Below are 23214 nucleotides of genomic sequence, written 5' to 3'. Positions count from 1 at the left end.
ACAGCCCCTAACGCTGACAAAACAGCGCCCCCTGTTGTTTTTCGCTTTAACGTTTTATAAACTGCAGACATGTAAACGTCATGACGCAGCGGGCGCAGGGGGAGTGGCCTAACACCCGGTAGTAAAGTGCAGTCATCAGACTGAGTGAAAACAACAACATCAGCTCGATGTTTGCGTGACTCTCGCGGAAGCTTCAGCACCTTTTTCCTGCCGTTTCCCCGGGGGAGAGACAGCCCTCGCACGCCGACACTCCGGCCTCTGTCCCGCTGACTCCCCGGCCTGTGTTCCCCTGAGTCCCCGGAGGAGGGCCTTCGGCAGCGGGCAGAAATGTGGATCCACCCGGAGGAGGTGCTGCTGGCCGGGGCTCTGTGGGTGTCCGAGCGGGCGAACCCGTTCTTCGTCCTGCAGAGGAGGAGGGGGCACGGCCGCGGAGGGGGGCTCTCCGGTGAGCTGGTATTTCAAACATTAGTTCTGCGGCAGATGGAATAATCGATTAGTGATCGATAAGCTGAAACTTGAAGATCCGGGGGTGTTTGCTGTTTTGTACGGAAGCGTAGAGCTGCCACCCAGGCAAAAGAAAAATACAAGTGTATCACGTTATAACGTGAAAGGTTTATTGTTCTAACAAGATACTTTTCCTGTTTGTACAACATACTATCATGTTTGTACAATATAATATTTATATTGTACGAACGTGATAATTATGTATATTGTAATAACATGATATTATGTTGTTCAAACGTGAAAAGTATCTTGTTAGAACAATAAACCTTTCACGTTATAACGTGATACACTTGTATTTTTCTTTTGCCTGGGTGGCAGCTCTACGCTTCCGTAGTTTTGTGAGTAGGTGATCTGCACGAGCAAAGATGGAGGCAAAGTTTGTAAATGGCCTGTATTTGTATAGCGCTTTTTTAGTCCCTAAGGACCCCAAAGCGCTTTACACAACCAGTCATCCACCCATTCACACACTGGTGATGGCAAGCTACATTGTAGCCACAGCCACCCTGGGGCGCACTGACAGAGGCGAGGCTGCCGGACACTGGCGCCACCGGGCCCTCTGACCACCACCAGCAGGCAACGGGTGAAGTGTCTTGCCCAAGGACACAACGACCGAGACTGTCCAAGCCGGGGCTCGAACCGGCAACCTTCCGATTACAAGGCGAACTCCCAACTCTTGAGCCACGATCGCCCGTGTCTACAGGGTAAAAATGCGGTTTGAACTTTAGCACACATCAGCAAATTTCCACGTGATTGAACGTGATGCTGTGCAGCTAACCCTAACCCGGAGATCACCGTTAGCTCACACAGTGCTGTAAAATAACTGCCCGTCTGCCGTACCAACATGGCTGCTGAGTGACCTGCACACTCAGCCCACATGCTGCTGTCTGTTAGATTTAACTGTGTGGATGTGTCTGAGGTGGAGCTTCTGCAGATTGTGTTCATTCATGCTGTGCAGAAAGTGACTTGCAGTTCGAAAACCAGCTGACAGGAAGTATGATTCATGGTCTGACCGCAGGATGCAAGAAAGGTCCTCAGGGGTCAGCTGACAGGAGTGTTTACTGTCCCGGTAATCGAGTTTGTTGGGTTGAAAGGTCATAGTGTTTTTAAAGGAGTGGGGGTGGACAGGTGGGAGGCCTGTTCAGCATATCACAGGTGTCTCATGAATTGTTCATAAGTGGCTGAAAGCATGGAGATGAAATGGGAAGATGAGCAGAGATGCAGCGAAACAAGAACATATACAGGGCTGGGGTGGCGGGTCGTTTCATCATCGCAGCAACGTGAGGAAGAAGGCCCACTGTCCAAGTGAAGGGTAAAGAGAAGAATCTGTCAGCTTCAGGAACAGAAAGGTTAGAGTTTAAAAGGGCTGAGCAGCTGTAGTTCAGCCTGCAGGACGACGAGGAGGAGGTCTCACTGATGCTGCCACAGGGAGGTGCAGCAAAGCTTCACTTGGAGCCAGAACATGGAGGAACAATCAGAGGTGAAGACCACACAGCAGCAGAGACCCACCCTGAGCTGAGGTGTGTGTGTGCTCAGTGTGGAGAGGATCCTCCATGATGATCTTAATGTTGCAATTGGTTTAATTTGTAAATGAAAAGAATCTGTGGTCGGGGGCGCTGGTTTGACAAGGCTGCAGTAACGCCCAAGACGACCTGGGGCAGGTGATCAGGGAGAACAGGTGTGTCGCCCTGCACTGTATGTGTAGCTGGCTCAATGGGAGACAATGCTCTCATAGAACGATGAATTCATATGCACGGTATAACTAATTAAAAATTTTGAGAGTTTTTCAAAATTACGTTCAGCTGGTGGACGTGTACATGAGGTCACCACTGAAATGCTGAAACGATGTGTCAGAGTAATGACCTGGATGCTGCTGGGAGTTGGTTTAAGTCATTAAATGAATTATTTAATAGGTTTTCAGGTGCGAGTCCACCTGGGGAACCAGAGCAATCAGGGCCAGCGATTGTAGCACCATAACAGTTTGACAGAGGATCAATCAGGTGTGACTTGCACTTGTAGTTAAATCGCAGGGGGAACCATGATGTTAGACTAGAGATGTCTTTCAGCTCTGTGACTGTCTCTGAAACTCGGACCGACTCGGCTCTGACGTGTCCGAGCTCTGCCTTCAACAGCTGTTCAGTCAGAACAGAACAAATAACTGTCTCCCAAAATCAGAACCATGAAGGTCTGGAACAAGAAATGCTCTCTGATATGGTCCAAGTCCAGAACACCTTCAATCCAAACACTGATCAGATCCAGATAACTGCCCAAGTTGCTTCACCTGTCTGTCTCTGTGCAGGTCTCCTGGTTGGGACTCTGGATGTGGTTCTGGACTCCAGTGCCCGGGTAGCACCATACAGGATCCTGCTGCAGACTGCGGACTCTCAGATCTACTGGAACATAGCTTGTGGTGAGTGGACCTCGTCGAGCTACGACCGTGAATGCAGAAAATGTCATTTCTGGTCATGTTTACAGGTAAACGTGTAGAAACACAAAGGCGGGAGTCATAAAGCAGAGCGGCGCTCCGATGCAATGCGCTCGGGTTGATGCTTCCAGCAGTTTAACTTGCGGCCTTCGACCGCTGCTGTTAAAGATCTCTAACATAAGAAGTTGCTCGTCATTTTGGTGTGACAGTCACCATCCCAGAGGTGAGGAGACTTTCTGAGCCAGCTCACCTGCTGCAGAGCTTTTTCAGTCCAGTTTTATTTAAGAAGTGTGAAATCTCAGTAACAGCTGCCTGGAAAAAGCTTCATATTGTGAGGTAAGAACTCCACAATAGCTCGACGATTAACAGGTGTATTTTCCCCAAAGCTCCTGTTGGCTGGTCTGTTCCCATGTTGGCTTCAAAAGCATGTTTGTTTGTGGTGTCAGTGCTGCCGTCACACTGTCACATGAACGCCGAGCTCAGTGATCACTGCCTCTGAGAGCCTCCAAAGAGTTCTGATGCATGAACCTCTTATAATGACCTGGAGGTCACAGTGGACTGTGACCTCAAACAGATGGAGAACATTTTGTCCTCAGTCTGCACAAAATATCTGCTGCCGTCGCTCGAAAGACCTCTGACTGGTGAGGGGGAGGATGTGACCTCTAACAGAAACTCACAAGTTCATCGTCACTGAGGTCGACACCATGGGCTGAGGATGTCTCCTGTCCAAAGATTGCCCAGATTATCCTTAACTTGATGATATCATAGTGGCTGTAAGCATGTTGGTTAATTTAGGTTAACATAACCGTGACTCTGTGGTCCAGCTCCACTTTACCAGCTCGGGCTAAGATCTAAATCATTTCACAGATTTGTAGTTACCTGGTTAGCTCACCTGCAGCGTTCCTGGTGGACGGCGCTAATCTAAGAAGCTAATATGAATTTCACTGAAGAAAAGGTCGTCGGCTTTCATTTGTAGTTTGCGTTCTTTGTTTTTGCGTAATGACATCACAGGCACTGATTGGCTGATTGTGTCAGGTGTGTAACATCTAATTGTGTCGTGTGAGAGGAGCCACCTGGTTAAACCCTCAGCTGTGTCTTGCAGGTTCATCTAGGAAAGAGATCACTGAGCACTGGGATTGGCTGGAAGCCAATCTCCTCCAGACCATCTCCATCTTTGACAACGACGAAGACATCACCACCTTCGTCAAAGGAAAGATCTCTGTATGTCACCTCCTATTTGTTCAGACTGTCTGTTTTTTGCTGTGTGCTGCTGCTGAGTGATGTCACTTCCTGCAGGGCATCATCGCGGAGGAGAACCGGTTAAAGCCCGGAGAGGAGCACGAGGAGGACAGCGGGAAGTTTCGGGAGGCAGAGTTGAAGATGAGGAAGCTGTTTGGCATGCCTGAGGAGGAGAAGCTGGTGAATTATTACTCCTGCAGCTACTGGAAGGGCCGAGTGCCACGACAGGGCTGGCTCTACCTGTCCGTCAACCACCTGTGCTTCTACTCCTTCCTGCTTGGAAAGGAAGGTACGAGCAGCCAATCACAGGCCAGCATTTAGTCTTGTTTTTACACTGAATGCTTTGTTGCTTAAAGCTCAAAGAGAGAGCTCAGACATAAAACAGCTGGATCATATACACCTGACTGAACAGCAGAGACCAAAGTTAGAGGATAAAGTACTCCTTTTTCTTCTCTTGTTGATGATCATGACGTGAAGGAATCGATTCTGTGGGCGTGTTTTACCAAGATTTGATATAAAACAACCAGGGCAGAACGTTTGAGTTGGTTCAGATAGATCATAAAAACGACTGCATCCACAGGAAGTGCTAAGGTTTGTGTCTTGTGTGGCTTCAGGTCTTACTCAGAATCAAGGTTCTTGCACATTCTTTCTTTGTGTGAGGTTGGTTTGAGCTCATTCTTGCCTCCATCTCGCCCACACTTTGATATCTGGACCTGGTTTCTTTGATTTTATCAGCTGTAGCTTTGTCCCCAGAGGTCTTCCAGGTTCTCTTGGGTTTGGATCAGGACTCTGGGTCAGCTGTGAGGATTATGTTGTAAAATAACTGTGTGAAGGAACGGACCCTGCTTCAGAGTAAGACCTGAAGCCACGGGCGACCGTGGATCAGGGGATTGGGAATCGCATCTGTAACCGGAAGGTTGCCGGTTCGATCCCTGGGCTCTCTGTCCTGGTCGTTGTGTCCTTGGGCAAGACACTTTACCCTACTTGCCTACTGGTGTTGGCCAGAGGGGCCGATGGCGTGATATGGCAGCCTCGCTTCTGTCAGTCTGCCCCAGGGCAGCTGTGGCTACAACCGTAGCTTGCCTCCACCAGTGTGTGAATGTGAGAGTGAATGAATAGTGGCATTGTAAAGCGCTTTGGGTGCCTTGAAAAGCGCTATATAAATCCAATCCATTATTATTATTATTATTATAAGACACAAACCTCAGCACTTCCTGTGGGTGCAGTCGTTTTTATGATCTATCTGGACCAACTCAAACATTCCGCCCTCACTGAAGGTTCTCCTCACATCATATGTTCCCCAGCCTTTCTGGTCGTTCTCTTGATCGTAGAACGGGTCAGTGCAGAACATACACGCATCCATTCATTTCCTATCTTTTTTTATGCTTGTGTGCGTTTGAGTCACGGCGGCAGCAGCCTAAGAAAAGTTTTCCAGTCCTGCCTCTCCCTGGCCACTTCCTCTCTCTTATCCAGGGGGACACCGAGATGTTCCCAGGCAGGGGTGGTCCTGGCCTGTTTGGTGCCCTGGGCGAACACTTTCTCTATGCCATGAGTCCCACTCACAGAGAGTTGGGGAATGGCTGCAATCATAGCATTGTAACATGGTGACAGATGTACCCTTAGGCCCCCTCCTCGATTCAGATGGTCTTTGCTGGCCCTACTTATGAATGTTGTTTCAGGATACATAATACCTGCCATTATCCAAAGACACATCTGCTTACCTGTGTCTGACCTTCTCTTGTCCACCTTCCATCAGTAATTTTGCACTCCAGTATTAACACAAACCCCACAACATAAACTAATAGACCTACACCTTGGATAGGGTCTTTCTTTCTGGGATTGCACACAACCCAGGAAAAGTAATTTATGCTTAATGGACTTGGATTGACAACATAATGAATGAAATGTGCACTATTCGAAAGCACCCCCCTCCCCCGACTTCAGTGCAGCAGCAGCAGGCGCCCCGAGGGCCCTCGCGTTCATTTTTCGTGTAATGTGTGTGAAAGAATTTAGAAAACGCAGTCGAATGCCTTCTCCAAGTGCACAAAACACATGGACTAGATCGCCAAACTCCCAGGCACCCTAAAATATCCTCCAGAGGATAAAGAGCTGGTCCAGTGTTCCACAACCTGGACAGGTACTACATTTGATGGTCGGGCTGTCCTCTCAAGCATCCTGGCACAAAACGTCCAGTGGAGGCTGAGGAGTGTGAGGCCCCTGAACCTGATGTCCCCCTTCTTGTGAAAACTCCCAACCCTGTCCCTAGCAGGGGAACTTTTGATTTCTCCTTTGACCAATTTGCCACAGGAGACCTTATCAGGGGGATGGAAACCCACCACAACTGCGAACATTATATTTGTCTCATGTCACTGTTGTGTTTTGGGGCTTTCTTTGATATCCCAGAAATCATCCTCTTTGAACAACCAGATTCAGGTTGATCTCTTCATGTGAACAAACAAAAGTGAACAAACTTTTACAGATTACAGGTAACTCACCTTGGAGTCCAGGGAGTGCTTTTAAATACCTTCTATCACTCTGTGGTGGCATCTGTCATTTTTTTACAGTGTTGTATGTTGGAGCAGCAGTTTATCAGCGGCTGAGAGGAAGAGGTTGGATAAACTCATCAGGAAGGCCAGCTCTGTTCTGGGATGCACCCTGGACCCAGTGCAGGTGGTGGGAGACAGAAGGACTCTGGCCAAAATAACATCTCTGATGGACAGCCTCCCACCCCATGCATGTAAATGTTGCTGAACTGCAGAGCTCCTTCAGTGACAGACTGCTGCGTCCTCGATGCATGAAGCTGCAGATCCTTCCTCCCTGCAGCTGTCAGACTGTACAATCAGAACTGCTCCCAACAAACATAGATGTTTACATCAGTGCTGTAACTGCACTATTTTATCAAGCGATTCACACTAAACCTGGTTTGCCTCTTATCTGTATTTAATTTAATTTAATTTAATAACGGTACAGTACTCTGTTTTTGGTAACCATTGTCCTTGATGTAAATATGTAAATATGTTTCTGTTCTTGTGTTTGTTTGTATACCTGTCTTTCTGGCTGCTGTTACATCCAAATTTCCCCTTGTGGGACAATTAAAGGATTATTCTATTCTATTCTATTCTTGACCAGGTAACAAAAACTCATTGTCCTTCAGGGTCTTTTGTTTTCAGATTTAGGAGAACCTTGAATCAGAACTAGTAGTATGTTGAAAATGTCAGAAAACCTAGGTTTTTCTCTACTTTTGGTCTCTACTGTAGAAACCCGTGCATTGTCTTAACCAGCTCTGCGTGTTGGAGCTTCTCCCAGCTGTCTTTATGTGTGAGAGGTGGGGTTTAGAAGCATTCAGAAGTTCTTTGTTGATGTCATCCTGTGACCTCTGACCTCAGTGACTCTGGTGGTGCCATGGACCGAGGTGACGCGGCTGGAGAAGAACGCCACCCTGCTGTTTCCAGAGAGTGTCCGCGTGAGCACTCGCGACACCGAACATTTCTTCTCAATGTTTCTCAACATCAACGACACCTTCAAGTTGATGGAGCAACTCGCTAACATTGCCATGCGCCAGCTGCTCGACAACGAGGCATTTGCTGCCGACCTGTCGCTGCCCAAACCCAGCAAAACGTTGAAGAACGTCTCTGCGCTGAAGAGGTGTCCCTCTGTTTGCACCAGACGGGTTTCTTTTCCTTAAGTCTGTTTTCAGCGCACTCTTGGTTACCATCAACATCTCTCTCTTGTCTGCAGGGATCTGGACGCCCGAGCGAAGAACGAGCGATACCGGGCGATGTTTCGGCTGACGCAGGAGGAGCGGCTTGACGGACACACGGACTGCACCCTGTGGACGCCGTTCGCAAAGATGCATGTTGTCGGACAGCTCTTCATCTCCAACAACTACATCTGCTTCAGCAGCAAAGAGGAAGACCTGTGTCAGCTCATCATACCCCTCCGAGAGGTGAGCTGGGTCAGCTGGTGCTGCAGGAAGTAGATGAGCTGTGGTCAGAGGTCACATGATGGCTACAACATCACATATTACAGAGTGTTGCAGATGAACACAAATACTTTCATACTGTGGTCACTTTACCCATCGTCCTCTGCAGGTCTCCATTGTGGAGAAGGCGGACAGCAGCAGTGTCCTTCCCTGCCCTGTCTCCATCAGCACCAAGAACAAGATGAACTTCCTGTTTGCCAACCTCAAAGACAGGGACTTCCTGGTCCAACGTATTTCTGACTTCCTGCAGCGAACCCCAGACAGCTCGTGGGGTGACACCAACCCGCTGTCTCAGATTAGTCACTCGGTATGTCCATCACAGCTCGTACCATGGTTCAGCTGCTTTCACAGAGTCCTCATGGTTTTGTTCTTGTCCTCAGGCGTCCTCCTCCGTACCCCCATCTTCTTCTCCAGGTTCTGAGTCCGTTCAGAAGGCACGCCATTATCACCCTGGCCTACCCACAGCCATCCAGGGTCTCCTGCAGCTCTACCACCGAGACGACCCAGAGGACCTGGGACCCAAAGCCGTGAGTACAGATCCGCTCAGTACTCAGCAGTACTGATCAGGCAGTCCTGGTACTGATCTCATTTCCTCCCTCCTGCAGATGAGGGAGAAGATGAAGGAGGAGTCATGGAACATCCATTTCTTAGAGTTTGGTCGAGGCGTCTGCATGTACCGGACTTCCAGAACCAGAGAACTGGTCCTCAATGGGATCCCAGAGCGCCTGAGAGGGGAGCTGTGGCTGCTGTTCTCTGGTTCGTGTTTAAGCGTCATTCAATTCAATTCAATTCAATTTTCTTTATATAGCGCCAAATCACAACATAAGTCGCCTCAAGGCGCTTCATAGATACAGAGAAAAACCCAACAATCATATGACCCCCTATGAGCAAGCACTTTGGCAACAGTGGGAAGGAAAAACTCCCTTTTAACAGGAAGAAACCTCCGGCAGAACCAGGCTCAGGGAGGGGCGGCCATCTGCTGCGACCGGTTGGGGTGAGAGAAGGAAGACAGGATAAAGACATGCTGTGGAAGAGAGACAGAGGTTAATAACAGATATGATTCAATGCAGAGAGGTCTATTAATACACAGTGAGTGAGAAAGGTGACTGGAAAGGAAAAACTCAGTGCATCATGGGAATCCCCCGGCAGCCTACGTCTATTGCAGCATAACTAAGGGAGGATTCAGGGTCACCTGGTCCAGCCCTAACTATATGCTTTAGCAAAAAGGAAAGTTTTAAGCCTAATCTTGAAAGTAGAGATAGTGTCTGTCTCCTGAATCCAAACTGGAAGCTGGTTCCACAGAAGAGGGGCCTGAAAACTGAAGGCTCTCCCTCCCATTCTACTTTTAAATACTCTAGGAACAACAAGTAAGCCTGCAGAGCGAGAGCGAAGTGCTCTAATAGGGTGATATGGTACTACAAGGTCATTAAGATAAGATGGGGCCTGATTATTTAAGACCTTGTATGTGAGGAGCAGGATTTTGAATTCAATTCTGGATTTAACAGGAAGCCAATGAAGGGAAGCCAAAACAGGAGAAATATGCTCTCTCTTTCTAGTCCCTGTCAGTACTCTTGCTGCAGCATTTTGGATTAGCTGAAGGCTTTTCAGTGAGTTTTTTGGACATCCTGATAATAATGAATTACAGTCGTCCAGCCTGGAAGTAATAAATGCATGAACTAGTTTTTCAGCGTCACTCTGAGACAGGATATTTCTAATTTTAGAGATGTTGCGCAAATGGAGGAAAGCAGTCTTACATATTTGTTTAATATGTGCGTTGAAGGACATATCCTGGTCAAAAATGACTCCAAGGTTCCTCACAGCGTTACTGGAGGCCAAGGTAATGCCATCCAGAGTAAGAATCTGGTTAGATACCATATTTCTAGGCTTTTCAGGGCCGAGTACAATAACCTCAGTTTGATCTGAATTAAGAAGCAGAAAGTTAGCGGCCATCCAGGTCTTTATGTCTTTAAGACATTCCTGCAGTTTAACTAATTGGTGTGTGTTATCTGGCTTCATGGACAGATAGAGCTGGGTGTCATCTGCATAGCAGTGAAAATGTATGCGATGTCTTCTAATGATACTGCCTAAGGGAAGCATGTATAATGTAAACAGAATTGGTCCTAGCACTGAACCCTGTGGAACTCCATAATTAACCTCAGTGTGTGAAGAGGACTCTCCATTTACATGAACAAACTGGAGTCTATTAGATAGATATGATACAAACCACTGCAGTGCAGTACCTGTAATACCTACAGCATGTTCTAATCGCTCTAATAGGATATTATGGTCGACAGTATCGAATGCTGCACTAAGGTCTAGCAGGACAAGCACAGAGATGAGTCCACTGTCAGAGGCCATAAGAAGATCATTTGTAACCTTCACTAAAGCTGTTTCTGTGCCGTGATGAACTCTGAAACCTGACTGAAACTCTTCAAATAAACCATTCCTCTGCAGATGATCTGTTAGCTGTTTGACAACTACTCTTTCAAGGATTTTTGATATGAAAGGAAGGTTGGAGATTGGCCTATAATTAGCTAAGACTGCTGGGTCTAGAGTAGAGATGGCACGATACCACTTTTTTATGTCCGATACCGATACCGATATCATAAATTTGGATATCTGCCGATACCGATATGAATCCGATAGTGTTTTTTTAATCAACAAAACTGTTTTTTAAAATATCTTGCTGCATTTTGCAAGTCTGAAAGTTCATACTCAAGTTTAAAACAACAACTACACTAAAGCTATTCTGTTATACCTGTATACAAAAAAAATATTTCATAGTTCAGCAATACTGATCAATCTAATAAACTTAGACCTACACCATCCTCCCTATTCTGGTATTTTAAAGAGTACTTAGCGTAAATATTAAGCAACCTAACTAATAGGGTTCCAACTCCCAGCAACAACAAAAATAAATAAATAAAAAATAGGGAACTACCCCTCACGCGCCACCTCATGATGCTTAATCGACGTAATCAACCTTAATTTGATGCAGTGTGAAAAAAAATGCACAGAAATCAATTATTTTTCAAGAAATATTAAATAGATTCAACATCTTTCTTCAACAAAATTGCAGACTGCACAGATGGTACCTTCCCAAAGGAAAAAGTACTATAGCTTACTAGGGTATATATATTAGACTTAATAGTTACTATATACAGTAATTGACTTCTATTCATTTTACATCAAATTAAAACTTTGGGTGTCAAATAATTATTTATTAAAAGCTAGACATTTTAAATGAGAATAAGAAAGAAAAGTATGTCTTTGTGCCCCCTTTTCCCAGTTAATGCCCTATCGGCCCCCCTGGGTAAACTTTGCTAGATCCGCCCCTGCACAGTTACCAGCCGTCAGCTACATAGAAAAAGATCCTGGTGTAGAAAGTAATATTAAATAAATTGTAACAACAGCTTATCAAGCTTAAACGTGCTGCTGTTGTTCAGCCGCTGGTTTGCTCTTTCTGGCGCAAAGTGGACCAAAAACAAACAAGAGAGACTCGTGACAGAAAAGCCGATCAGCTGATCATTAGCAGTTTCACGATTGAAGTAGCAGCCGGAGAGCGAGAGGCAGTCGCTCGTTAAGCTTAACGTGGGAATGCTTTACAAACATTCAGAGATGGACTTACACACTTGCTTTACTTCTCTCGGGGATAACTTTGTCGGAGATGAAATGCCGGGTTGCTAGCGAAGCTCCAAATGCTATCCAGACCACCACAGGTCCGCATGCCACAGCTGCTCTATCACGTGATGCATACTGCTCCGACGTGCTAACGTTCTGAGGTGAGTTACGGTGTGTTGCAAGTTTTGTGAGGTGCTTTCGTGATATTTAATGGATCGGATTACCTTTTTTATTTTTCTCCGATATCCGATCCAGTAATTTAGGTCAGTATCGGACCGATACCGATACGTAATATCGGATCGGTCCATCTCTAGTCTAGAGATGGCTTTTTGAGTAAAGGTTTAACTACAGCTAGCTTGAAGGCCTGTGGTACATAGCCGATCATTAGAGATAGGTTGATCATATTTAAGATCGAAGAATTAATTAATGGCAGGACTTCTTTGAGCAGTTTTGTAGGAATGGGGTCTAAAAGACACGTTGATGGTTTGGAGGAAGTAATTATTGAAGTTAACTCAGAAAGATCAATTGGAGAAAAAGAGTCTAACTTAACATCAATGGTACTAAGAGTAGCTGTAGATAATATTACATCTGTGGGATGATTATTGGTAATTTTTTCTCTAATGATAAAAATTTTATTTGTGAAGAAGTTCATGAAGTCATTACTAGTTAACGTTAAAGGGATTGTTGGCTCAAAAGAGCTCTGACTTTTTCTCAGCCTGGCTACAGTGCTGAAGAGAAACCTGGGGTTGTTCTTATTTCCTTCAATCAGTGACGAATAGTAAGATGTTCTGGCTTTGCGGAGGGCTTTCTTATAAAGCAGCAAACTATTTCTCCAGGCTAAATGATGATCCTCTAAATTTGTGACACGCCATTTCCTCTCCAGATTACGAGTCATCTGCTTTAGGGTACATGTTTGAGAATTATACCATGGAGTCAGGTACTTCTGATTAGAGACCTTAGTTTTCACAGGAGCTACAGTATCCAGAGTCATACGTAGTGAGGAGGTAAAATTGTTAACAACATAATCGACCTCTGTTGGGGTAGCGTTCAGATAGCTGCTCTGCTCTATGTTGGTACAGGGCATTGAAGATGATAACAGTGGGTGGATTATATTCTTAAACTTAGTTACAGCGCTTTCAGAAAGACATCTACTTTGATAAAGTCTACTCTCCACTGCTGTGTAATCAATTATTGTAAATGTAAATGTTATCAGGAAATGATCAGACAGGAGAGGGTTTTCAGGAAACACTGTTAGATGTTCAGTTTCTATGCCATATGTTAAAACAAGATCTAAAGTGTGATTAAAGTGGTGGGTGGGTTCTTTTACATTTTGAGAGAAACCAATTGAGTCTAATAACAGATTAAATGCCATGTTGAGGCTGTCATTTTTAGCATCTACATGGATGTTAAAATCACCCACAATAATTATTTTATCTGAGCTCAGAACTAAATCAGATAAAAAGTCTGAGAAATGAGACAGAAACTCTGTGTAAGGCCCAGGTGGACGATAGATGATAACAAGTAAGACTGGTGTCTGAGTTTTACAGCTGGGGTGGACGAGGCTAAGCATCAGGCTTTCAAATGAATTAAAAGTCTGTCTTGGTCTTTCATTAATTAACAGGCTGGTGTGAAATATTGCTGCCACACTGCCCCCTCGGCCTGTGCTTCGAGATTTCTGGTAGTTAGAATGACTCGGGGGTGTTGATTCATTTAAACTAACATAATCATCCTGCTGCAACCAGGTTTCTGTATGGCAGAGTAAATCGATTTGTTGATCAATTATTAAGTCATGTACTAACAGAGACTTGGAGGAGAGAGACCTAATATTTAATAATCCACATTTCACTGTTTTACTCTTTGGTTCAGATGTGGATACTTTATTGTTCTTTCTTTGTAATTGTTTATGTTTAAGTTGTTTGTTGCTGGTTTTTAGTTTGTTTTTTGTCTGTTTGGGAGCTGACACAGTCTCTATGGAGATGGGTTTTTGGGGGGGTAGCAGGAGGAGAGAAGCTGCAGAGAGGCGTGTAAGACTGCAACTCTGCTTCCTGGTCCCAACTCTGGATAGTCATATTCAGAGTTGGGACCACGAATTTCTGTTTATGCTCATTTTCGCATACTCATCTGTCCTCCCGTCCATCCAGGAGCGCAAAACGAGATGGCAACCCACCCTGGTTACTATGGTGAACTGGTGGAACAGGCCATGGGGCTATGCTCATTAGCTACTGAGGAGATTGAGCGCGACCTTCACCGCTCGATGCCTGAACACCGAGCCTTCCAGAATGAGATGGGCATTGCCGCCCTGCGCCGCGTCCTCACCGCATACGCCCACCGCAACCCGGGCATCGGATATTGCCAGGTACTCCCATAAAGCAAAATGAAACAGAAGCGTTGTGTTTCCCCATCAAGCTCAGCCGGGTGCCTGAAACAACCCCCTGACACAGCTGATGACGTCTGCACTAACATGATGTGTAAGGCGTCCTGAGGTGGTGTCGGTTTGTTGTTTCTGACCTTCTGTCTCCTCCACCAGGCAATGAACATCGTCACCTCTGTCCTGCTGCTCTACTGCACCGAGGAAGAGGCCTTCTGGCTGCTGGTGGCGCTGTGTGAGCGTATGCTGCCCGACTACTACAACACCCGAGTTGTAGGTCAGTAGAAGGCAGGATCACAGCACCAGAGTAGATCCATCCTCTGGTGGAGACGGGTCTGAGGAGTCCTCCTTAGGCTTGGGGATAGTGACGTGGTTTCCGTATGTCCTGCAGGGGCGCTGGTGGATCAGGGGGTGTTTGAGGAGCTGACCCGGTCCTTCCTCCCCCTGCTCTATGAACACATGCAGGAGCTGGGGGTCATCTCCACCATCAGCCTGTCCTGGTTCCTCACCCTCTTCCTGTCTGTGATGCCCTTCGACAGCGCCGTCCTGTTGGTCGACTGCTTCTTCTATGAGGGCATCAAGGTCATCTTTCAGGTAGGAGTGCTGATGGACCCAGGGACACCCACAGATCCATTATTTTGGATGTGAATGAGATTGTGCTATAGCTGAATGACTTCCAGTCTCTAAATGTACCCGCAGGTGGCGCTGGCTGTCCTCCATGACAACATGGATGCCCTGCTCTCCTGTAGCGACGAGGGAGAGGCCATGACCATCCTGGGCAGGTACGAGTCCAGAGCCAGAATCGGCTCACTCCGAACTGTTCTGTGTACACCTGAGGAATAAATCCAACTTGTGTTGCAGGTACCTGGATAATGTGGTCAATAAACAGACGGTGGCTCCGCCCATCCCTCACCCGCACGCCCAGCTGACAAGTGGAGACGAGCCGTCGCCTGAAATCGATGTCTTTGACCTCATAAAGTCATCGTACGAGGTGATGCCAGAGTGGTGGTGGTGGTGGGGGGGGGGGGTCACTAAGCTTTCTCACTGGGATAAATTCAGACGGATGACGTGAAGGTCAGAACCTAGAAAAACAGACTACTTTATGTAGACAGCCAATAAAACGATCAGAGCTCTACGTTGTGACTGATGTTGGAAACGTAAATGTTTTCTAATATTTAATGAATTATTCCGCCTTAAGAACACGCTGCATGCTGCCTTTGAGCTGCACGTTAGGTCTTCACCCAGAGCTGCAGGAGGAAGGGCCACAAACCCCACAGAGTCAAATACACAGGGAGTACAAGAGGAATAAAGGACGATATAAATCACAAAATTTTTACATTTTCTGTAAATTCTGTGAATTTCAGGCAGCTCAACTTGTGTGAAGTGTTTCCAGCTGGGCGTTGCGTACCTGGAGTCGAGTGTTTTAATTGAAACGATACATTTTTAGACATAAGTTGTAACGGCCGCCGTTTTCTTTGTGAGTGTTTCTTACACGGCGTGCTGCGGGGAAAAGCCTGTTCTAACGTTTGAGTCTAAGGTTTATTTTTTTAGCACCTGGCGGCTCTTTTTACTTCTCATCCATAAACACTCTGCATCTTTCACGTGATTCAGTTTATTTTGAAAAGTCTCAACAGGATCTTGAGCTTTATTGTGAAAGGTTTATGTGGAAAATAAACAAGCGGACATGTGATGCGGTTACCGTCATTGTTGCTAACGACAACGCATAAAAACAAGCACTTCTGTCTGTAGTGTGGTTATATTAAATATAAGAGAACTTTAAAGAAAGAGAGAGCTTTAAGAAATTAATATGGCCACTACAGTGACCATCAAAATAATGAACAAATATTGCCGTAAACAGTTTATTTTGCGACACCATGAAACAAACGATAGCGTAAAATGAAACTATCGACGTTTTTATATCGTCATCCGATACATATCGTTATATCGAACAGCCCTAGCGGCCAACACATCAGGACGGTTAGCCCCGTGGGGTCCACCTCCACACTAAAGCTTTAGTGCTGCTTGAGCGAAGCGATTCTCCAGGACTTTTTCATTTCGAAAGCACAAATAAAATATTCACCGTTAACTTAACTGGCTGAAAGTCAGCTGTCACATTAAGGGCTGTGGTTGTGACCTTTCAATATGAAGCATCTTAAGGCCACTGTTATTGTGATTTGGCACTGTGTGAAAAAACCTGAATCGAAAATAGAGTTGAATAGATGACGGTCTGCACCTAGGCAGAGACCCTCAAACACCAATGTTGGGTTTTTGTACTGAACATGAACTACAGTGGGGCAAAAAAGTATTTAGTCAGCCACCGATTGTGCAAGTTCCCCCACTTAAAATGATGACAGAGGTCAGTAATTTGCACCAGAGGTACACTTCAACTGTGAGAGACAGAATGTGAAAAAAAAATCCATGAATTCACATGGTAGGATTTGTAAAGAATTTATTCGTAAATTAGGGTGGAAAATAAGTATTTGGTCACCTCAAACAAGGAAAATCTCTGGCTCTCACAGACCTGTAACGTCTTCTGTAAGAAGCTTTTCTGTCCCCCACTCGTTACCTGTATGAATGGCACCTGTTTGAACTCATCATCTGTATAAAAGACACCTGTCCACAGCCTCAAACAGTCAGACTCCAAACTCCGCCATGGCCAAGACCAAAGAGCTTTCGAAGGACACCGGGAAAAGTATTGTAGACCTGCACCAGACTGGGAAGAGTGAATCTACAATAGGCAAGCAGCTTGGTGTGAAAAAATCAACTGTGGGAGCAATCATCAGAAAATGGAAGACATACAAGACCACTGATAATCTCCCTCGATCTGGGGCTCCACGCAAGATCTCATCCCGTGGGGTCAAAATGATCATGAGAACGGTGAGCAAAGATCCCAGAACCACACGGGGGGACCTGGTGAATGACCTGCAGAGAGCTGGGACCAAAGTAACAAAGGTCACCATCAGTAACACACTACAACGGCAGGGAATCAAATCCCGCATTGCCAGACGTGTTCCGCTGCTGAAGCCAGTGCATGTCCAGGCCCGTCTGAAGTTTGCCAGAGAGCACATGGATGATACAGCAGAGGATTGGGAGAATGTCATGTGGTCAGATGAAACCAAAGTAGAACTTTTTGGTATAAACTCAACTCGTCGTGTTTGGAGGAAGAAGAATACTGAGTTGCATCCCAAGAACACCATACCTACTGTGAAGCATGGGGGTGGAAACATCATGCTATGGGGCTGTTTTTCTGCCAAGGGGACAGGACGACTGATCCGTGTTAAGGACAGAATGAATGGGGCCATGTATGGTGAGATTTTGAGCCAAAACCTCCTTCCATCAGTGAGAACTTTGAAGATGAAACGAGGCTGGGTCTTCCAACATGACAATGATCCAAAACACACCACCCGGGCAACAAAGGAGTGGCTCCGTAAGAAGCATTTGAAAGTCCTGGAGTGGCCTAGCCAGTCTCCAGACCTCAACCCCATAGAAAATCTGTGGCGGGAGTTGAAAGTCCGTGTTGCTCGGCGACAGCCCCAAAACATCACTGCTCTCGAGAAGATCTGCATGGAGGAATGGGCCAAAATACCAGCTACTGTGTGTGCAAACCTGGTAAAGACCTATAGTAAACGTTTGACCTCTGTTATTGCCAACAAAGGTTATGTTACAAAGTATTGAGTTGTATTTTTGTTATTGACCAAATACTTATTTTCCACCCTGATTTACGAATAAATTCTTTACAAATCCTACCATGTGGATTCATGGATTTTTTTTTTCACATTCTGTCTCTCACAGTTGAAGTGTACCTCTGGTGCAAATTACTGACCTCTGTCATCATTTTAGGTGGGGGAACTTGCACAATCGGTGGCTGACTACTTTTTTGCCCCACTGTATTGTTGGGCTTAATGCACCCAGAGTGGACTGTAAAGCTCTGTGGGTGGTCTAACAGTCCACACTACCTGTTGAGAGCGGCGCCAAACTGACTGAGTCTTTCTCGTTCCCTACACGAGCTGATGGATCTTCCTCGGCAGGTTGATGAGCAGGTTTGGTGGTGCAGGAAGGATGTTTGTGATGAAAGGCGTCCTCTTCTCTGAGGTAACTGCAGCTTCTTCTTCTCTGTGCAGAAGTTTGGCAGTCTGCGCTCTGATGTCATTGAGCAGATGAGGTTCAAGCAGAGGTTAAAGGTCATCCAGTCCCTGGAGGACACTGCCAAGAGAAGTGTGGTGGGTGTTTTCACGAGCTTATACAGCGCGTTAATGAAGACATTGAGCTCACAGGTGTGTGTATGTGTGTGTGTGTGTGTGTGTGTGCGCGTGCAGGTGAGAGCGATGATGACGGAGTCAGCCTTCAGTATTGAAGAGCTGGAGGAGCTCTACTGTCTGTTCAAGGTGAGTTCATGTTTGTTACACGGTTCCTGTGCTGACCTGATGTTCAGGTGTGAAATAAACCAAAAACATTTTTTCACCAATTCTGTTAGAAAGTGTTTCAGCAAACAGGACGAAACCTCCTCATCGTCCTGCAGGCTGATCCAGAGCTGCTCAGCCTTTTACACTCTAGTCTTTCTGCTCCTGGGTACTCTGAGTTTGCTCTGTGAGACAGCAAGCCTTCTCGGAGGGTCTTCCTCACTTGGCTGTATGCTGTGATGAAGGAAAGCACCCCTTCCCACGGCCTTTTGATGTTCTTGTTTCTGCTTCTGGACCAAAGTGTTGATGTGTCCTTTCCCGGTGTTCTCGTTGTTCCTGTCTAACAGTAGCTTCCATCACGTCTGATTACTTATGAAGAAATGTAGGTGTAACCCGCGCCTGTTTATCAGACAGGAAGTGACCTTGTTTTTGTGTGACCCTGCAAGAGTCAGAACTTCATTTTTTCCTTTTTCAAATCTGTTCTGTGACGTAAACATAGCTCTACCTGTATGTTCAAGCATGTTACTGCCTCTAACCCCGCCTCCTTTTTTGTCCATTCTGCCGATCCAGTCCAAACACATGACCAGCTGTTACTGGGGTTCCAGCAGCTCTGCCGCTGAGCGTCACGATCCCAGCCTGCCGTACTTGGAGCAGTACCGCATCGACCCGCTTCAGTTCCGTCAGCTCTTCGTCTCGCTCGCTCCCTGGGTCTGCGGAGGGCACAACCCAACCCTGTCGGCCCGCCTCTTCAGGCTGCTGGACCAGAACCAGGATGGGCTAGTCAACTTTAAAGAGTTCATCACCGGACTGAGTGAGCCCAGATTACAGCCTCAGATTACGTATTACATATGCAGATCATAGATTAGTGATCCAAACGAAAGATTACAGATCTAGATTAGCACTTCAGAAAATAGATTACAGATCGACAATCCAAAGTACATATTATATATTACAGGTCAAGATTAGAGCTTCAGGTTACAGAGCTCCACAGGTCTTAGTGTGTATGTTTTGCAGGTGGGATGTATCACGGGGACATGACGGAAAAACTGAAGCTACTGTACAAGCTCCACCTACCTCCAGGTAACACAGCTCACCTGTACAGGTGAGTGTAACCCTGAATCATGAGATCAGCTCTTCCTTATTCTGCACTGATCTGGTTTTGGTCCTGATGAATTCTGTAACCCGCTGGCCGTGACGTCAGAGGTTCCAGCCTTTACACTGTCAGATTTTTGGAGCCAAACCCAGCGTGGTGGACCAGGTGTGAATGGGGTCGAAGTCGGGTTTTGGGTCTCTGTGGGGTCTCCTGGTTTTGAAGGGTGGTAAATTGAGAGCTGGTGAGAACTGAATGGATCAAAGACTGAACCACAGGTGGAGAACCTGCGACTCACCTGCTGCTTGTTTGTTTTAGCTCTGTGTCCAGAGGAGGCGGAGTCTGCTCTAGAGGCCACGCAGTTCTTCACCGAGGAGGAACCTCGAGGTACACACACACACACACACACACACACACACACATCTGTTGTCACTTCCTGTTAAAATGGAGTTCTTCCTCCCTGCTGTTCAGAGAGGATCCTGTGGTTGTCGGTAATCGTTGAGTCTGCATGAAGCTTAACTCAAACTGATCAATCTGCATGAACAAACCTTGGATTAACACACCTGAACATTTCACTCTGCTTCTCCTTCCTCTTTTCCTTCTTCCTCTTCCTGTGATGTTTCCTTCCAGAAGCTTCCTACTTCTCTGATCAGAATGCATTGCGGCAGCAGGAAGTGACACCAGGTTTGTGTCTGTTTGGTTTGAGGGTTAGGGATGTTACTCTGCTGCCAAGTTATTCTAATGTTTTTCTCGTGTTTTTGTGATGATGATCATAACATTAGCAGATAATTTGAAAATTTCTGGCTAAGCTATCAGGTGAATTCCTCAGCGTTAGCTAAACTTAGAAGACCGTCAGCTCAGGATTGAATTTAACCTGGAAAATGAGGTCATGGTGACCTCATCCATCTTTAGACCGTCTGTTCCATTCTCACATTTAACCCCAAAGTTTGATAATGAGGATGATGATGATCTCTATCTGAACAGGTGAGGAGCCAAAAGATGGAGACAGTGAGGAGAAAAAAGGTAACTTGACCTCCCTGACTCGAGTCTTTAAGGAGGAGGAATCACTCTGAGGCTTGGCCCAATCGTTTGACCCCTGACCTTTGGTCTGTTTTAGAGGTGAAGGACTACAGGTACTACCTGAGGATGTGGGCCAAGGAGAAGGAGACCAAGAGAGAGACCATCAAAGACCTGCCGAGGATGAACCAGGTGAGAATGTGAGGTGTTACACCGTTTTTTTACAGACACAAGTGTGACACCCAGGTAGCAAGGATGGTTCAAACCAGGTATCTAAGGGGGTGTTAAAGGCAGCGTGCACCTGGACAGGTCGCCACAGAGAGACTGATTAATTTTAATAAAATTAAGTAATTAGTGTTTTTTTTCTTAGTCCTGGTGGGGAGAGGAAGCCACAAACAAGCATACAAGTAAAATATCCTGTACAGCTGTGTGTCTGTTATTGTATATATTTATATATATATGTGTGTGTGTGTATGTCTGTGCGTGCAGGAGCAGTTCATTGAGTTGTGTAAAACTCTGTACAACATGTTCAGCGAGGAGGCTCTTGAGCAGCAGCTCTATCACGCCATCGCCACGGTTGCCAGTTTGCTGCTGCGCATCGGTGAAGTGGGCAAGAAGTTCAACAACGGCACCAAGAAGCGCGAGACCACGCCACAGACCTCGCTCTCTGCTCAGACGTTGCCCCACAGCCCTCAGGGGGAGGAGGAGGGGCCTGGTCACGGGGCGTCTGGTGAGTCCGAAGTGTGCCGAGCTCTGGCTGACGCCCAGCTGGAGGTGGTGGCGCCTCAGATGTCCGACGAGGAAACAAAAGATGATGCGTCAGTGTCTTCATATTCGGTGGTGAGTGCCGGCTCGCTGCAGTGCGAGGATATCGCTGAGGACACGGTGCTGATCAGGGGCGGCGAGCAGAGGCAGGGTAGCGTGTTGGATACGGATTGGTCGATCACCTTTGAGCAGGTGTTGGCTTCGATGCTGACAGAGCCGCCGCTTGTCGACTACTTTGAAAGGAAGAGGGACATCCAGGCCAAAATGGCCGCCTGCAAGGCTCAGCGGGCAGTGGAGCGCCAGATAAGCTCCGCCTCCGACCATGAACTCACGCGGCATTCTACCTGAGCACCTCCCTCACCTGTCCATGTGCACCATACAGGTAACCGATGTAATCAGCTAAGTGGATCATGGGACTGGAGCCTCTCTGATGATGTTACAGTGACTCTGATTGGCTGGCGGGTCCTGCAGACTAAACTTCCTGTTTCAGTGTTTCAGATCTTATCGATTAGAGACAATCTGATCAATCAATAAGCGCATTGATCTGTTAAAGGTCTACATTTCCTTTAGATGTTTCACAATAAAAGCCCTTATATTGTGACTGAGGTGTTTTACTGTGAAGGAGCTGGAGGAAGTGTTCCACAACGCTGTATAGATCCATCTTTTGAATTATTCATTGATCAGCTCCTGTGTCTCTGCAGGACCAATCAGTGAACAGGAAACAGAAACCGATAAATAGTTGGCGAGTTCCCCTGTAGAAGACTCAAACACATGTGAGTTGCATCAGACTTTTATTGTGAAATAAAGATTTATGATCAGTACTAATGGTTTATAATCAATAACGATGAAGACGCCATATTTCACCAGGTGTGTTTACACCTGGACTCTTACTTTGAAGCCTTGTTTGTTCTCTCCACTGCCTGTGTGATGACATCACTCTGTTTGTGATGATGTCATCGTGTTTTTATGTGTTTGACCTGATTTTAAACTCACTGTGTTGATCTGTTGTTCTAATAAATACTGGAGGAAGTTCTTACGCTGCTGTGTCATCTTTGAGAAATATGTCATCATTTAAAGGGTCGGTGCAACATATGACAGGCTCAAAGGTCAGAGGTCGTCTCGTGCTTCATCGTCTTACTTCAGGTTTATAAGATTTTTATTAATGACACAGTTACACTTTCAGAAAAGACGTTTAAAGTAGATTCGTTTTGATAAACTGGTGAGCAGGTGTTTGTAGGTTCATGTGACCTCTGACCTCAGCACTGATGCAGGAAGTGACACACTTTTTCAGAGCGTGGGAAAATCGTTACCTGCAGTTCTGGTGATAATCCACTGAGCCAAACTTCACCTGATAAAGTAAAACGAGATGTCAGACTCACCTGTGCACCAGGTAAGGTCACATGCTGATATTTTGTTCTACTAGACTCATCCTGGAGCGTGCTTGGATGGATTCGACTCTCAGTCGAAGGCATGCGATATTGCTGCTAGTGTCACTCTAAAACAGGGTTTTTCCCAAGTCAAGGATCCTAAACTTTTTTTCATTTATTTTTGTTTTCTTAATCCTGATTCTGATTTCTGGTTTGGTGTTCTTATTCCAATTCCCTTAATTAGTCATTTTGTGTTCTGTATTCCTCTACAGAGGCTGAGCCTGTCGGTGGTTTCTTCCTGTTAAAAAGACGTTTTTTCGCATGATCAGTATTAATGTAGGGTCTTACAGTATAAAGGACTTTGAGGTGACTGCTGTTGTGATTTGATGATGTATAAATTAAACTGAGCTGAATTTAAAGGGTCCACTATAAAACCTGT

The 23214-nt window shown here is 46.1% G+C and overlaps 1 protein-coding gene across 6 annotated transcripts; it reads left to right on the top strand.

Annotated features, from left to right (window-relative positions):
* The first annotated feature begins 128 nt into the window (after positions 1–128).
* Positions 129–22444, top strand: tbc1d9b (TBC1 domain family member 9b). 6 transcript variants are annotated; one of them, XM_026185763.2, is made up of 23 exons: positions 129–445; positions 2801–2911; positions 4029–4147; positions 4223–4454; positions 7552–7810; positions 7904–8111; positions 8257–8454; positions 8528–8674; positions 8753–8903; positions 13910–14124; positions 14296–14413; positions 14528–14730; positions 14836–14918; positions 14998–15127; positions 18258–18356; positions 18453–18521; positions 19107–19347; positions 19551–19616; positions 19945–20013; positions 20260–20310; positions 20611–20649; positions 20744–20835; positions 21133–22444. In XM_026185763.2, exons 1-23 carry the CDS (start codon positions 328–330, stop codon positions 21754–21756), a joined length of 3642 nt encoding a protein of 1213 aa, XP_026041548.1. In that variant the 5' UTR covers positions 129–327; the 3' UTR covers positions 21757–22444. The 6 variants fall into 6 exon arrangements, 4 of the variants coding, with proteins under 4 accessions (XP_026041548.1, XP_026041540.1, XP_026041558.1 ...); XM_026185755.2 differs by having other exon boundaries at positions 20257–20310; XR_013911136.1 differs by lacking the exon at positions 21133–22444 and having other exon boundaries at positions 19551–19638.
* Positions 22445–23214: the final 770 nt, after the last annotated feature.

Source organism: Astatotilapia calliptera, chromosome 2 (assembly GCF_964374335.1).
Source record: "Astatotilapia calliptera chromosome 2, fAstCal68.1, whole genome shotgun sequence".
Classification (NCBI taxonomy): domain Eukaryota; kingdom Metazoa; phylum Chordata; class Actinopteri; order Cichliformes; family Cichlidae; genus Astatotilapia; species Astatotilapia calliptera.
The sequence above is the reverse complement of the archived record's forward strand: the minus strand, read 5'-3'. Positions and strand labels throughout refer to the sequence as shown.